Genomic DNA, 18,449 nt, shown 5'->3' with positions numbered 1-18,449 from the left:
ATTTAGTGACTTGTTTATAATAAACGTAATTCTATGTGGTGCAAAAAGTCAGCAAATTTAAAAAAGTGTTATTATATGCACAGTTGTTTTTGTACTTCACATTGAAAAGCGGTCAAAATGACCGCCTTCGGCAATCTAGTGTTAAGTAGGGAAATTCGACCAGAACCTTGAAATTCCTAAATATATGTGCGATATAGGCCTATATATTGTTATATACCCCACATAATTTTAGCCGAATTTTTTAGACTTCGTAATGGAGTGCATTAAAATATGTCCCGACCGAAATTTGTTTCTTATTTACATTTATACAGACTAGGTTAGGTTAGGTTTAAAAGAGGGGTGGATGATACCACCACATGTCCAACATGAGAAGAACATACACTTAAGCCATATGAGGCCTGTTGCGCGCTCTAGACGTGCGGAGAAAGTACAAATCAAGAATTAGTGAAAGTGTATATTAATAAAGAAAAACATTTGGGTTTGATTCCCTATGAATCAAGGAATTCCGTGTTTTTTTGCGAACTCCTTCAATCTTTTCCATTAACACCCCCTCAGATCGCTTAATCCGTGAAGAGTGTCATTTTCCATTTCACTGTCTTCCCCACACGCTCTGCACTCGTTACTTTCTTCGCATCCAATCTTGAGTAGATGTGCCTTCAGGCCAAGGTGTCCCCTCAGAATACCCGTCAGTCGGCTTATTTCTTTTTTGTTTAGCGTTAGGATTTGCTTAGTTTTGTCTTCACTTGGGTCGCCCCATAAGATTTTGGTGATTTTTCCTGTCTCTTCATTATGTCAAAGGGTTTTGTGGGTCTCATGTGCCCATTCCCTCATTTCTTGGCGTGTTTCGCTAAAGGGTTTGGCGGTATACACCTCTATTGTGGGTAGTGCAATGGCACTCCTGGCTAGTTGATTTGATATCTCGTTGCCTATGATTCCTTGGTGACCCGGTACCCATATAATTCGTACAGGTCCTTGTTGTGATTAATGGTATTTATACATTCCAGTACAGTTTTGGATTTAACTGTTCTGGAAGATATTGCCTTTATAGCTTGCTTGATGTCCGTAATAATATTTATTGTATTTTGTCTTTGGTTTGAAATTAACCAGTTAAGACACTCTGTTATAGCTTGAACCGCCGCATGTAAGATCGTGCTGTGATCTGTAAGACGAAGAGAAATTTCGGTACCCGGTTCTTCGATAAAAAGTCCCAGTTCAGTTTTTCCTCCTAGTGGAGAGTCATCCGTGTAGCAACAGTTACCAGGCGGCATCTGAACTAGTGTTCCGCTATTCCATTGTTCTCTATCTGGTATTATAGTTTCGCACCGTGTCACTACTCTCGTTTCAGGTATACGGTCTTTTATACAGACTAAGCTTCCACGCAAATTAACCATTAAGGCCAATATTCAACGAAGTTCGTCAAGACCCTTCGTTAAATACTTCTCGAATTAACATTGGACCAACCTTGGCTTCGGATATGCCAAATATCATAACGAATGTATGGATAAGGCATTGAAATCAAAGTCCAGTCATCCCAATGGAAACGTCCAGAAACGCCTATAATTTTAGATGATGATTAGATGATATTTGGGGGATGAAATTGACCGAAAGATTTATTTTGTCTGGTTTTTTAGTCGCATTAGATGCCACAATTATCTGCCGACCATCACAAATTTGCCATGGAGAAGGCGATCTACCAACTAATTCGAATGGATGAACGGCCAATATTTAGCGGGTTATATGAACCAAAACTTTTTTGTATATAATAACTAAATTCGAATGTTATGAGTAAATTTTTACTCCGGAAATCATGATTCGGAAAAGATGACGCAGAGGAGCTGTCGACCTCTAATCGGTCAAGAGAGTGCAAATATCGCGTAATTTTACCCAGGCCCGGAATATAGATCCACAGAAAGGGTATGATATGGTCGGTTACGTCCTCTGCGAACATAAATATGTTTGGAAAAAATCAGAATTATATAGGAGCTAAAATTTTAAAAGAAACCGAATATAATTTCTTATGAATATTATAATAATAATGGTCAATTTTTTAGGATAGCCTCTACATAATGGTACTTCCTAATATTTTGGAATTATAGGAAGATAGAAATGGTTTTTCAACCAAATAGGCAGACATTTATTATTTTGGATTCGCAATATAAACTTAAGGATAGACCCCATATAACGAAGCTCCTATTTAGGGGATATCCGACAGTACATCCTCCTGTCTCACAGGTCTGCACGATTTCGTTCAAACTGTGCACAAATTAACTAGGTCATTAATTTCGTTCCATAGTTCAATTGATCATTGCTACATACCAGTTCATCCTGTCAATGCACCAAAAGATTTAGACGAACGATTGGGTCAAAAGGTAAACGAGTGCAAAATGGTAAGACTTCGGCAAAAGGAACTAGATGAACAAAAGAAACGTACGTAGTACCAATCGTTCATGGTTCGGAATAGTTGCTTTGAACAACTTTCGTTGGTATGGACTCGGCTCATTGCTGTTTTATTTCGGGCTCATACGCATAGATCTACGATTTGTCCCTTGTGACGATCCTATAAATTTCTTCTGAAGCACCACGATCGTATGTTTACAAAATTTCTTGGCACTAGTCGACACGAGCCTTTTCAATTGAATTGGCTCTAACTTGATATTTTAGTACATCTTTTAACCTCCATACAAAAATCACACATCATTTTCGGTATGACTAGGGTTCTAGCTCAATTTTTAAAAAATTCGACCGAACTTAACGACTTTTTTCCTTGGTTTTTATTATCTATTGTACTCCTAGATTACATCAAAGTAGTATGACGACCCACCTTATGGCATATCGTTGTGGGAGCACGAGATGTCAGAAGATATTTTATCTAAATATTATTATATTATGGTGATATGTCTAGCAAATTTTGTATTTATGAAGAAAGTGTTTATTTATTAATAACCCTTGGAAGTGATCATGCACTGGTATAATGAACTTATAGTAGCGGTTATGCGATGATTTGCAAAATGTCTGGCATTTCTATTTTGGGTAAACCACGGCCTTTTATTAACGAAACAAATGTGACTCCAGCCATAGGTTTGTTGTTGTGCAGTTTTAATAATAAAAAAACATGTGACAAATGGAGACAATTAATTTGTCATTTTAAGTTTATCTCCCGTCAAAACAATTAGGTGTAATCATGGTACAATTATAAAAGGTAACAGCAAATTCCAGCTGATTTGATTCCAACGTAATACTAGTGTCAATATGAATTTGACAAATTATGTTTTTAAAAATCACCCAACAGGAAAATTGGGAACGCATACCATTTGTAATTGTTCTTTATTAAATGTGGTCCCGTATTCAATTTACTCAATCTGCCTGCTGGGAAAGTTTGGGGAAGCAAATCTTTCTTCATGGAATAACTCGCAATTCCTTGCATTTTTATATGTTTTACACATATAAGTGGCAATGGCTCAATTATAGGAAAGATGTGGAAGCGATAGAAATATAAATTTGATAGATTTTCATTCATGTTTTTCACTTTTTTATTTTGAGGATTCGAAAATATTTAATTTTCAAAATAAAAATAATTTGTTTGTTTGTTTACATTTTTCTGTCAAATGAGTTGACACTAGTAGAACTTACAACAACAAATTTCTATGTGGTTGTTGTATCGTTTTTTGTACAACAACACTTGCTGTTACCTTTTATTATTATACCATGAGGTGTAATAATAAAATCTGCTTCGCGGAAATTCAACTACTCTCACTTATTTTTACAAATCATTTGTAGATAAAAGAGATGTAATGAACTGTTGAATAAACAGACAGATAGTTAAGGTAACAGCGCTACGAAAATCGAAACCAATTAATGACGTAGTAGACCCCATTACAATTATTAATTATTATCATTCTTTGACCTAGAGACGAACATGTCAATATTTGTGTTATGTTTCTCTTTTTCAGAACAAAGAACATCACCAAATTATACAAAAAAGAAATATAAGATAATTGATTTTCTTACACGCTGTCAAACGAAATGTCCCAGGTATGCAGCTATCTTGGGATGTTATAAAATTTACAACTCTTATCAGAAGTGACTCAAAAGACTGATTTCGCCAACAATTTCAGTTCTCATTTGGCGACACTACTAGTTTACAAGTCGGATCTAAACGTTTGGCAGTTTTAGTTTTCCCGGGACCGCCAATAAATTCGTCTGCTGTTGCGGTTGTTTTAAAGTTACGTGCATTTTTTGGCTTTTTTTGTAAAATGTCACAACACAATACAGCATACGACAATGCCGCATATACAGAAGATCCCGAAAACTATGTCGATCAAAATATACATGTTAGTAAAAATTCAGTGAAGATTCCTAAAAAAGTGCATTATGTGTGGAAAAATGAAATAATCCAAAAAAAAAAAATATGTTTAAATAAATAATAAGACAATAATTTATATAGAAATAAAATGTTTATTAACTCATAAAATCGTTTATTATCTCAATGCAATAACATCTAAATATTTACGTCTAGCTAAAATATAATTTTTGAAGTGTGCTGGTACCCTGTTTAATTTAAAGCCGTCATATTTTATAACTATTTAGATTTGTAAATAAAATAATATCCAAATTGTTGGCTTTGCTTTTTAAAAACTGAATTTAGAAATAAACGTTATACAAATAAGTTGAAGCACTAATGAGATACCATGAGATACACAACTAAGCTTTTGAAGAAACGAGGGAAGTTATGGGAGAACGTAAAGAGACCTAATGTTCAACATTTTGTTGACCATGTATCAAATCTCAACGATTTAAAGCAATCTTGATACGAGCCATTCGCTTTGCCGCAACACGGGGCAATTTGTCTTCTCAATTGGTCGAAGATATGTATGGAATCTGCCTCTGAATCGATTTCCACAAAACTCAAAACACTCTCTCCTTTCTTTGAAATAGGACAACAAACATAATTACATTTTATTTTGCAAAAATACTTGGGTATTAAGAGTAAAACACTTACACAGAAAAAAATAACTCATAATTTATATAAATATTGCTCAGAAAGTGTTGCCAATTTCGGGATTTCTGCATTTTATGAACGCAATTCATACAATACTAGCATATGCCCGCTACGTTGTTAGCGAAACTTTTTATAGTTAAATAAATAAGCATTAACAATATACTTTTGGATTTAGTATAAATTTGAAACATTTTAATTATAGGTTTTATATCTTAATATGTTTGTTTCAATCTCAGATCTTACTTCGTATTTCTTTCGCACAGAAACGTTAATGCTTCTATCCTACTAACTGGAGTACAACTTATTGTATATATTTTCTGTAAATTTACTATTTTCTCGATCCTCCCGATGGACTGATGTAAAAAGTTCTATAATACTGTGTTAACCTTTTTTGTTCCTTGCGGTATATTAATACTAATGGTAAAATATGTAGTTCGTTTTAGTATTTATAGTAGTACCCTTATAGTACAAATTACAATCTTGCACAGCGCATCATTTTTTATGCAGAGACCTGCCTTTATAGTGAAGATTTCAATTTGAATTGCAGAAATTTAGTATTTCTGGTGCGTTACGTATTACAAAATACTCAATGGAATTGTCGGTATTTTTAGTATATCTTCATAATAATGATCCAGTCCATTATTCATTACATCAAAAGGTCGATGCAGTATAACATATTTCCAGTGTGGTTGGAAATATCAGTATTGTTATTTTAGAAAATTTTGAAACTTTAGCATTTAAAATTGCCTACACTTTAGTACTGGTGATGTTTGAATAGTTTCACTTATTTGTATTTGAAGTCTCGCCTGTTTTTCACTACATTAGAAATTTTAACCAATTCACATAATCATTCGCTGTAGTATAGATTCAAGTGGGATTCGAAACTATATATCATATAACCGTTAGTAATTAAAAATGTTTCAAAAATATTTCCATAAAACATTTTATTTGCCATAGTCAAAGAGTAATACTAAAATTCTTATATTTTTCTCTAAACTTTTTTATTTAGTACTTTTTACTAAAAATTAAAAAAAAATACTTTTTTAATTTGTTTAAACCAAATATACATACAAAATTTCAGGATTCTACCTCTAATTGTTCTGTCGTATACAATATTTAGAACTTTAAGTACAAATGTCAAACAAAATTGCCAAAAGCATTGTTTTTTTATCCACCCGTACCGCGGTATACAATGTGTTGTACTTTTTAGTACATTTTAGAACTTATTAATGCAAAATATTTATGTATAAATTGTTATTGTCATAGTTCCAGATAATTATTTAATAACAGGTTCCTATCTTCATCCATTCTACCGTACACAATATTTAGTACTCGGTTCGTATTCTATTTGTTTATAATATACAAAATATACAAAGAATTTTCCCGCACTGTGCAATATTTTGTATTTTTGGTGCCATTTAGTACGAATTTTCAATATACCAAGCCTGTTATTTGTACTAATAGTTGGACATTTTTGTACTCTAAATTTACATTTATATTTTTTACCATTCACTATGGTACAATATTTAGTACAATTTTGTGCATAACGCTCTATTTGTAATAGTTAAGCTACATACTAAATTTCAGATCTCAATCTATGACTTATCCATTATAAGTTCATATTTTGTACCATTTTAGTACAAATTTCAAAAATATATTAATATATAGCATAGTATTTGTAATAATTAAATCTATGTGCCGCGTTTCAGATTTCTATTCATACCGGTTCCATTATACTACAGTATTTAGTATTAATTCCAAAAAGTTATGCTTAGCATCATATTTGCAATAGAGTAAGCTACATACAAAATTTCAGATTTCTATTTCTTCCAGTTCCATTTTATCGCAATTTGTAATAGATAAAGCTATATGTGAAATTTCAGAACGTTTTAATATATTCTAATACTAATTTAAAAAAATTTTTGTTTGCCCATCATTCTACTTGTAATAGCTTAAGTTACGTACCAAATTTCAGATATCTATCCTTACCTGTTCCATCGTAGTATAATAGTTAGTACTGTTAGGTACATTTAGTACTAATTTCCAAAATTTGTTCGCACATTCTGATTTGTTTATCAATGACAAAGCTGCATACCAAATTTCAGAGTTGTAGTTCCAACCGTTCCGGCGTAATACTGTTTTTAGTACTATTTAGTACCATATTTGTTATAATTTCCAAAAAATATTTTTTGCACATCATTTTATTTTTAATGGCTTAAGCTACATACCAAATTTCAGATATCTATCCCTACCTTTTCCATCGTAGTATACTATTTAGTACATTTTAGTACCTTTAGTACTAATTTCCAAAACTTGTTCACAAATTCTGATTTGCTAATCACTGACAAAGCTGCATACCAAATTTCAGAGTTCTACTTCAAACCGTTCCGGAGTAATACAGTTTTAGTACTTTTTAGTACCTTTTAGTACTAATGTCCAAAAAATATTTTTGCACAGTATTCTCTTGTAATAGCTTAAGCTCCATACCAAGTTACAGATATGAATCTTCACCAATTCTATTCAAATACAATATTTAGTACTTTATAGTACATCTAAGTACTAAATTTCACACATTCCAGTCCGCTCGCCATAGACAAAGCTACGTTCCAAATTTCAATGTTCTACATCTAACCGTTCCCGAGTAATACAGTTTTTAGTACTTTTTAGTACGAATTTCCAAAAACCCCGCCTTATCACGCGCCAACGCACCAAACCCGACCTACATGCCAAATTTCATGTTTCTAGCTTTAGCCGTTTCGTCTGGGCGTTCATGATCAGTCAGTCACTTATAACGCAATCTTTTATATATATATAGATTAAACACAGGTTCCTTGTCACACTTTGGAATATGCGTGTGTTTGGTGGTGTTGGCGCGTCTTATGGCGCAGCAATTCTTCGTGATTTTAATTTGTCTATTTTGGTTTCAGGTTTTTTTATCTTCTTGTCTTGCGTCATTATAACAACCTTATACAATGTTAAACTTTTGGTTGAGCTTGTTGTTTGTATTAACACTTCTTTGATATATAGTATTTAGCTTTTATATCGAAATAATTTGGAAAAAACATATGCGAATTATTTACACAATGCAGATGTGGGTAAGGGTGAAGTAAGGATGTGATCTCAAACAAAGATAAGAAGATATTGAGTTATCAAGAAAAATTTAATCACGCAATAACTCCAGAACATGACATATGGCCAATTAGTTCTACTGGGCTTTTTATATATTCGTCATAAGCAATTTTTCCCAAATTTTCAAATGTTGTTGCACAATTTTTTTTAACCATTTTTATACCCTTCACCACACTGTGGTACAGGGTATTATGACTTTGTGTATATGTTTGTAACAGGCAAAAGGAAACGAGATAGACCCATAGTTCCTTTTGAGAACATACATAGAATCACTTTCTGAGTCGATTTATCCATGTATTTTTGTGAACAAACAAACAGGTCGCAATTAGCATCAGATTTGGATGAAATTTGGCACATGTCACTTATATGGCCCAATGACGAACCCTATTGAAATTAGTTTCGTCCGATTTTAAGTAAATGGTGCACCAAACTACCGAAATTGGTCCGATTAAGAAAACATTTTTCACAGAGTACTGAATTAGGTCTAGATTTATATATGCCAAGTTTTGTTGAAATCGGTTCAGATATAGCTCCCATAATAGTTTCGTCCGATTTCATGTAAATGGAGCACCATACTGTCAATATTGGTCCGATTGAGATAAAACATTCCACAGACTACTGAATTAGGTCCAGATTGATGTATGCGATGTTTTGTTAGAAACTGTTCAGATTTAGATATAGTTATCATATATAGTTTCGTCCGATTTTATATAAATGTAGCATCAAAAGTCCAATTTAGGTCGATTGGCACAAAATTTTGCACAGCGTACTGAATTAGGTCCAAATTTATGTATGGGAATTGTTTCAGATTTAGATAGAGCTCTCATATATATTTTCCTACGATTTTATGTAAATGGTGCACCATACTGGCAATATTAGTCCAATTGAGACAAAATTTAGCATAGCATATTGAAGTTACCACTGGTTGACATCCGTATTGAATTTACTGCAGGTTGACGTCCACGAAATTTTGTGGAAATCGGTTCAGATTTAGATATAGCTCCCATATATATTTTCGTTCGATTTTAGGTAAATGAAGCACCATACTACCATTTTTTGTCCGATTAAGACAAAATTTTGCACAGCGTACTGAATTAGGTCAGGATTGATGTATGCGAAGTTTTGTTGGAATCGGTTCAGATTTAGATACAGCTCTCATTTAAAGTTTCGTTCGATTTTATGTAAATGGACCATAGACATTCAATTGTGTATGGTTTGTTTTAATTTAGTTTAAATATATATGTACGCAGTTAATATCGTCCGATTCCATGTCAATGCCCTCCAAAGATGCTATGTCTATTCTATCAAAAGGATGTTGTACATATGAGCATCTTTTGTATGTACTCAAAGTGGTGCAGGGTATGATATAGTCGGCCCCGTCGACTTTTGAACTTTCCTTATTTTATTTTTATTTTTGTGGGAACAATTTTTTTTATTTAAAAATTCTTTTTTTTTCTACAGTCAACAGCAACGACGGAAAATCAGTAAGTGCACTCAACTTTAAGTAGGATAGGTTAAAGGCTTGTGACTCTTATCACAGGCTAGCTACTCCACTCGAAAATAATACTTTTCAATAAAAAATAATTTCAGTAGTAATAAACGATAATTGTTGTAGATGTGAAAGATAAGAAATGGAGATGCGTTTTCTAAAATATAGTAATTTCAGATGATGTTCTATGTATATATCAATCAATGACCTTGGTCTCAACCAAGGGCCTCAAAAACATTGGGGAAGGGTTGGAAAATTTGGCTAGAACCATGAACAACAGAAAACATGGACGTGTATTGAAGATATTCTGTGATAATATTCTGTGATATACTAGAATATAGTCACTCGAAAAATGCGCCTAGGGTCATCAGAATACTTATAATGGGTTATAAGCAAAGATCGATACATATTTATAACTTTTAGTAGAAAGATTTGCCATTCAACAATAACATAAAGAATTGCCATGAGATTATTTATCAGAAAAACTTCGGAATGCCTATCTTTTGAGTCCCCAATCTGTAAATGACAACAAATAAAGTCCGAAAAAACTATTTCACCATGATGTACATTTTAAATGAAATTTATATTTATTTCTCATATTCTGGGACCCCATTTAAAATCTTTTAATATTTCTCATTCGATTTGATTAAAGACATGTTATCTCAAAAATAATAGCCATAACTTGACCTATGGCGAATATGTGCTTCTGGGCTTTTAAGAAATTGTTCATCCTGCAAAACTGTGTTGCAAAATTAGTTGTGTTGCAAAATTAGTTATCGAAAAATCGATAAGAGCACTCACATTTGAAGTAGGTTAGATGAAAGGCTCGTGACTCTTATCATAGATGGCTACTCTACTCGAAAATAATTATTTCAATCTTTAAAATATAAAATTCAGTAGTAATAAAAGATAATTGTTGTAAATGTGGAAGATAAGTACTGGAGATGCATTTCCCTGAATATTTAATTACGGAATACCAACAATTGAAAGTGAAAAACGATAAACAGAATACCAAATACTGGAGGTATTTTCTGGTTACATCGTCATGGAATTTTAATCTGTACAGGTCCAATGATAGCATATATAGTTCGTCCGCTTTTATGTAAAGGGTGCACAAAAATGCCAAGGTTTTTCCGATTGACTATATGATAGTCGGTCCGGTTCTATTACTCTCTTTACTGGCTTTTAAAACTCCGAAATGTATATATTTTTAATCCCGAAAATTTAAATAACCATTCAACTGACCTGTTGATTGTAAACGCGTAGTAATATTTCAATTTCATTCTTTTTATAGAAACCTACCACAGAACCCGATATCGAAAAATCTCCACCCGCTCCACAACGAGACAAATGGGGAAATGATGTTGAATTTTTGATGTCCTGCATTGCTCTGTCAGTGGGTTTGGGTAATGTCTGGCGATTTCCTTTCATAGCCTTGGAGAATGGAGGAGGAGCATTTCTTATACCCTACATTATAACACTGCTACTGGTTGGTAAGCCCATTTACTATTTGGAAATGATATTGGGTCAGTTTTCCAGTCGTGGAAGTGTTAAGGTCTTTGAGTATGCACCCATTATGAGAGGTAAGAGGGAATGCAATTTTTAATATTTTTTTGTTTTAATTATTATTTCTTTCATAGGAATTGGTTACGGTCAAGTCATTACCACATTTTTCATATCCACCTATTATTCATCATTGATGGCCATTACCTTGCGTTATGTTGTGGACTCCTTTTATCCAACACTGCCATGGAGTTATTGCCGTGAAGAATGGGGACCACTGTGCATTGATTCCAAGTTGGAAAAGTCTGCAGACAGGCAAGATTTTTCGGAAGTCAAAAAGACTTCGGCGGAATTTTATTTTGTGTAAGTTCCAAACATTAACACCTGGATATTCTGGTTATTATATATCTCAATTTTCAGACATATAGTTCTCCGTGAAAAACCATCTATCGATGATGGAATTGGAGTGCCAAACTGGATATTGGCCATTACATTGGCTTTTGCATGGCTGATAATTTCATCGGTCATAATTAAGGGTGTCAAAAGCTCGGGCAAGGTTTCTTATTTTTTGGCAATGTTTCCTTATGTAGTTATGCTGGTATTACTGATACGTTCTCTGACATTGCCGGGAGCATTCGACGGGGTTTTGTTTTTCCTAACACCTCAGTGGGATAAACTTTTGGACGCACATGTGTGGTATGCAGCGGTGACGCAGGTATTCTTTTCCCTGACAGTGGGTTATGGTGTTATACCGATGTATGCGTCGTTTAATCGATTTCATCACAATATTAAAAGGTGGGTTGGTTTTACATTTTTCTGAAATACGAAATCCATATAACATAGCAATTATTATAAGAAATAATCTCCTACAATTTGTAGAGACTGCACTATTGTAACAACATTGGACACATTTACATCCCTACTCTCGGGTATTGTAATTTTTGGCATCTTAGGCCATCTGGCTCACGAATCTAATACAAATGATATAAAAAGTGTCGTAAAATCTGGTCCCGGTTTGGCATTTATTTCCTATCCAGATGCCATCGCTAAACTGCAAGCTGCTCCCCAGGTATTTAGAGGACACAAAATATATTTTTCTTATTTAACCAATCATAACATTTTATTTTTTAGGTCTTCTCTGTCCTCTTCTTTTTCATGTTATTCACACTGGGAGTAGGCACAATTACCGGTGTCTTCTCCACTTCCATCAATGTGATCTGTGATCGTTTTCTTTCGGCAAAACGTTGGATTGTTGTAATCGTCATGGCTATCATTTGTTATTGTGTCGGTTTGATGTACATCACTCCGGGTGGACAATTTATGTTGAACTTCATAGATTTCTATGGAGTTACCTTTATAGCCATTGTTTTGGCTATTGTGGAATTGATTACAGCTGCTTGGATTTATGGTAAGTATGGAATCATTTAAAATATCATTTAAAATATATCTGAAAATATTTCACAAATAAATGGCGCCGAACTTGAAGATCTTCCCTATTTTCTAACTCTGTTTGTAGTTGAAAATAAGAAATTTTTCTAAAATTAAATTTTATATCTCTGCCATTTTGTTAATTTTTGTGCGATGTTAATAATCCTATTTCATACCAGAGTCAGACATATACTATTTCGAATGTTTTCGGAATTTTTTGAATCGGATGATGGACTTTTCGTTAATTACAAAAAACGGATATCTGTGAATCCGATTCAAATATTTAGAAACCCGGTTCTTATTTAATCGTTTTCTCGCCTTTAAGGACCCACCTAAAATCTTATGAGCAGAATTTTTGTAGAATATTGCGAGGATGAAAAATCGTATCTTGTGATTATTGGGGTCCGGTTCAATAAATTAAGGAAAGAAGAGTACACATAAGGAATCCATTTAGAAGGACAAAATATTCTGCAATTCCTCATTCCATTTTACAGAAGAAATCTAATCTCAAAAAATACATTCGAGAGCTAAAGCTCTCTTTCAAGTATAATAGGGTCGCAAGCCAAAATTTTGTCGCGCCATATCTCCGAACTTATTAAACTAAGGATTAGAAAAAGAGTGGTATTATAGAGTAGTATTATCGTATAGCTGCGTTATTTTATTAAAAGGTTAAGAAGAATGCGAAAATTGAATCGACAGAAATGTTTTGATCAGATTCTTGTAGGTTCTATAGGTTGAATGGCGCGAAAGAGTTTTCTAATTATCTGCGATACCCGAGGGTTTCCGTAGGTTGAACTTCCATACTAATTTTATGGAATATTTCAGGTATTTTTCAGAGTTGCAATGGCTACATTTTTTAAATTGAAGCAATTCGTTTTAAATTACAACTGTAACACTGTAAGCTCATCAAACTCGTTGTCTGAAGTTGGAGAAATTCCTTTTGGGGATGAAAGCTCTTGCGTTTTTCTACAGAACCCAGAAGGCCATTCGCCATAGATGAAGTTTTTGAGTTATGCCGTGATGTATTTCTTCAGGTAACTCTAAATTTCAGTAAGAAATGCTTTATATCTATGTTTGTGGCTATTGTAAGTTTTTGAAGAATATCCTCGTATCCTATTCGAGTTCTTGTGCATATTTTCGATCCCTCAAAAAGGCATTAAGTTATTCGAGACTATCTTTTTATAACCTCCACCAAATAAATACTATCATATACTTGCAATAGAGTTGCCAACCCCACTTGAAACTATGCAACAGATAATATAGACTATACGGAATATATAAAAAGTGGACCTACAATGACATTTTTTCCAAGATTTTTAATCCACTGGGCACCAGAAGTGATATCGGGTTCAACAAAAAAATCGGGGGTTACCGTCATAATAGCTCCACATAAAACGGAAATAAACATAAGTGGCCCAACTTTTAGCACCCTAATGCAATTCGTTAGGAAGGCAAAGAGATTACGACAGACTAAGATTGTCAAATAATCTTAGAACTTTATCATAATAACGAATAGGTTATGGGATCTGATATAATTATTTTGAAGAGCTCATATTATGGTAGAAGATATAAAAATTGAAATATGACTCTTGTGATCCTTCCTTTTGCATGTTACATACATGTATAAGGTCTAAAAATACTAAAAACAAGTAGAAACGTCCTCAAGGTCGACCGAACTTCTTATAGCCTCCCCCATGAGGTGGACATTTAAAATACCTGAAATAGTGTTATTTGGCAATTCCCAAATGTTAACCAATACCAAATATCCCATAATTAATAACAGAGTATTTGCAAACTTTCAAATCTCTATCTTAAATATTGCGAGCTCTATCGTGATATGTTCAGATGGACACGCATAAATCGACATAGAATTTATGGGTCTGAAAATGAATATTTCGAGGTGCTGCAAACGGAATGACAAGTTTAAATTAAACTTCACGTTGGACGCCATATCTAATAATTCCAATAATTAGGTTTTATTCACATTTTTCTAAAAATGCATACGATACCGCTATTTAAATGTTTCAAATTTCCTCCTAAGTTGCCATGAAACTTTACCAAGGCCAAATTTGTAGTTCACTTACGAAGATACCAGCGACTTATGGGAACTGTTTTTCTATATCCATTTAATCGAAATGCAATTAGTTCAATACGTTGGGTGCCATTTCAACAACGGATCCGTTATTTTCTACAATTCCCCTCTTTACGACTATAAATAGGTTCTTCCAAAAACTTGTAATCTCTCAATCATACTGGCGATATACATTTTGATAGTAAGAATATGTGGCAAAATATGTAGAGCACCACTTATCTATTATTATTTAATATATAATAATGTAAAATGGAAGGAGTCCCTTCCCTGTCGGTTTATACCAGCATGTAAAAACCAATGAGTGGTGAAGTATAAGCGGACGAAGTCGACTCAACTCAAACTTTCTGCGGGACCATATTCCGGGAAAATCGGTTCAGATTTAGATATAGCTCCCATATACATTTTCGTCCTATTTGAGGTAAATGGTACACCAAAGTACCCATATATCTTTCGATTTTCACGAAATTTGGCATAGCATACTAAATTAAGTCTAGAGTATTGTGTGTTAAGTTTCGTGAAAATCGGTTCAGATTTAGATATAGCTCCCATATATATTTTCGTCAGATTTTATATTAATGTTGCACCAATGTCCCTATATATCATTTGATGTGTACGAAATTTTGCATAGAGTAATGAATTAAGTCTACAACGATGTGTGTTAAATTTCGTTAAAATCGGTTCAGATTTGGATATAGCTCCTATTTAGTTTTCACCGATTTTATGGAAATAATGCACCAAGGACTCAAAATATGACCGATAGACATAAAATGTACTGAAATTATTATAGCCTATCCAGTGACAAGTTTCGTTGTAATCGGTTCCGATTTAGATATAGCTGCCATTTATAGTTTTGTCCGATTTTAAGTAAATGGTGCACCAAAGATCCAATGTTAGGCCGATTGTCACATAATTTTGCACAGCGTACTGAATTAGGTCCGGATTAATGTATGCAAAGTTTTCTTGAAATCGAATCAGATTTAGATATAACTTCCATATACAGTTTCGTCCTATTTTAAGTAAAAGGAGCACCAAATACCCAAAGTTAAAACGATTAAATGAAAAGTTTGCCCTACGTACTGAAGTTAGTGTAGTCCAACGTGTGTAAAGTTTTGTTGGAATCGGTGCAGATTTGTATATAGCTCCTGTGCATATTTTCCTCCGATTTTAAGTAAATGATGCACTAAGGGCCCAAAATATGGCCGATAGACATGAAACGTACTGAAATTAGTATAAACAAACCTGTGTCAAATTTCTTTGGAATCGGTCAAGATATAACTTCCAATAATTTTTTCGTCCGATTTTAATTAAATGGGGCCCAAACACCTCATTATTGTCAGATTGACGCTACATTTTGCATAACGTACCAAATTGAGTATAGGATGACGTATTGCTTTTTGTAAAAATGCAGACATAGTCCATATATTAGACCGACTTCACGTTTAGAGATTTGCTTGAAATCGATTTACATAATTTGAGTCATTCTTTATCTATATAAATGAATAGTTTAGTATAGGTTACAAATGACATGTTTATGAAGATACCCAAATTGGTGAATTGTATCATATAGACGGCCCCGTCCGACTTTACTACTTACTTTACTGGTTTGTTCATATAACGGAGTATTTATTACTTGTATTACATCTTTATATTACAGGCATTAAAAACATTTGTCGTGACATTAAATTTATGCTGGATATCAAGACATCGATATATTATCGTCTATGTTGGGGCATTATAACCCCAATATTTATGACAGCGATATTAATTTACATGTTGGTCGATTATAAGCCGCTGACATACAATGATGTTCCATATCCAGATTATTTATATGGTAATAATAATTTATTCTATATGTTCTTTACAAGTCTAATTTTATTTTCAATTTCAGTTCTTGGTTGGTGTATATCCGCCATAGGCATTTGCCAATTAATTATCTGGGCCGTTTACACAATTTATGAAGCACCAGAATTGAGTTATTGCGAGCGCTTTCAAAATGGGTTTAAGCCTCTCTCGGATTGGGGTCCCCTTGAACCTGAAATACTAAAAGAATATAAACGTTATGTGGATGATCAAAAGAGAAGTTCTGTGTCGATTCAAAAAAAGACACTTTGGTCGAAATTCTGTGATAATGTTTTTGGTTAAGGTATTGATTTTGTTGTAAATAAGTTAGTTTGTAGAAATAAGAAAATTGTAAATTAAGCCCCTAATTATTTTTTTCTTATTAAAATATATTATAAACATGATTTTACCCAGCATGAAATGCTATATAGCAAACAATTCTGCGTCATAAATTCAAAAATAACTATTTTAGATTTTTGCCGGTCTTGCAGAAATGGGCGATATGAGGCCTTGGCAAAAGTAAGAAGGTTATTTATCCTTAAGCTAATATCCGTCATTTACTTTGGATAATTTGAAATTTTTTAGCATAAACATACGTTGGGCTAAAATTAACCAAAAAAAAAAAATCATTGATCCGTGTGCTTCAAGAGTCTTAAGCGGAGACGAATCAAAAGTTGTTCGTGAATGAAAGAACTTGCAGCAAATTGGCATGTGGCCACTGTCCCGCTGGAACAACGTTGGAGGTCTTTTCTAAGTAGTTTACCCCAATCTGTTTGCCTCGGTGAAATTTGACAAATTAACAGAAGAATATAATTAATTTGTGGAACATGACAATGCGAGCTCTCACGCATTAAACCAACGCCTTTTTATATCCTTCACCTCACTGTGGTACAGGATATTATGTCTTTGTGCATATGTTTGTAACAGACAAAAATAATCGAGATAGACCCATGGTTCCTTTTGAGAATATGCATAGAATCACTTTCTGAGTCGATTTATGCATGTCCGTCTGTCCATGTTAAATTGTAAACAAAGTACAGGTCGCATTTATGATCCGAATTGGATGAGAACCAAATAATATTTTAAGGATTTATAACGGAAATTCGTTCACAAATTGAGAACATTTCCGCTTTCATACTATTTTCTACAAAATTCATGCTAAGAACCATTCCAAATAAATGTGATGAATAAATATAAAAACCTATTAATTGGGTTGAAACCCGCGTGATTTTAGTTTTTTTTTACGTGCTGATTCTACTGAGACCAGCCGTGTTCAAATCCGCCCAATAAAACTGCGGTCAAAAGTACTTTGAAAGTAGAAACATCTGGAAATACATAATTTGGGAATTCCGCGCGTATAATCGCTTTATTTTGTATATAAATATAAACATTTGTAAGCCATATTGCTGAGTAAATGCTCATAAAATATAGCGATACGTGAATAATTTTATCCAAAATAGATTGGCGAGGCATATACACGGTTCTTGATGGATATGAGCATATGAGATTTAAAAGCTTTCAAAATATTCACCCTTTGTAGGGGAGGAGCTAGAAGTAGTGGACCGATAAGTCCCATCTTGCAACATTATACAGGTTTAGTTAAAATATTAGGGTGTCAAAGTTTGGTTCAAATCCGATGGTCTGTTCCCAATTAATTTTCAGCAACATTTAGACCATTTTGTGGGGGAGGTACCAGAAGGAGTGAACCGATATTCCCATTATTCGAACTAGATTTAAGTTTGAAAGAAATATTACTATGTGCACAGCTTGGACCAAATCGCTTTATATTAGATTTATGAATATTCAATATGTTGACACTTGGTGCGTTAGGTACCAGAAGAAGAGAACCGATAGGATTGGTAAAAATATTGCGTTGTGCAGAGTTCGGATGAAATTGGCTATTGCGTTAGCTTCATATGAGATTTACAAGTTTTGAAAATATTGACCCTTTGTGGGGTTAATAATTTCTA

The 18,449-nt window shown here is 33.6% G+C and overlaps 1 protein-coding gene across 1 annotated transcript; it reads left to right on the top strand.

Annotated features, from left to right (window-relative positions):
* Positions 1-10,959: 10,959 nt before the first annotated feature.
* On the top strand, positions 10,960-16,782 carry LOC133336229 (sodium-dependent nutrient amino acid transporter 1-like). Its single transcript, XM_061544514.1, has 7 exons — positions 10,960-11,200; positions 11,258-11,483; positions 11,541-11,915; positions 12,000-12,189; positions 12,252-12,528; positions 16,295-16,471; positions 16,529-16,782. The coding sequence occupies exons 1-7, from the start codon at positions 10,993-10,995 to the stop codon at positions 16,780-16,782; spliced, it is 1,707 nt and encodes a 568-aa protein (XP_061400498.1). The 5' UTR covers positions 10,960-10,992.
* The last annotated feature ends 1,667 nt before the right edge of the window (positions 16,783-18,449 follow it).

This window comes from Musca vetustissima, unplaced genomic scaffold, assembly GCF_032173495.1.
Source record: "Musca vetustissima isolate MV318-11 ecotype Yass unplaced genomic scaffold, APGP_CSIRO_Mvet_v1 utg59703, whole genome shotgun sequence".
Lineage (NCBI taxonomy): Eukaryota > Metazoa > Arthropoda > Insecta > Diptera > Muscidae > Musca > Musca vetustissima.
This window is presented reverse-complemented; position numbering and strand designations above follow the sequence as displayed.

Coding starts and splice junctions, on each gene's coding strand:
- LOC133336229 (XM_061544514.1), top strand. CDS start 10,993: ATGTCCTGCATTGCTCTGTCAGTGGGTTTGGGTAATGTCTGGCGATTT. Junction 11,201..11,257: donor GTATGCACCCATTATGAGAG/GTAAGAGGGAAT, acceptor TTTCTTTCATAG/GAATTGGTTACGGTCAAGTC. Junction 11,484..11,540: donor TCGGCGGAATTTTATTTTGT/GTAAGTTCCAAA, acceptor CTCAATTTTCAG/ACATATAGTTCTCCGTGAAA.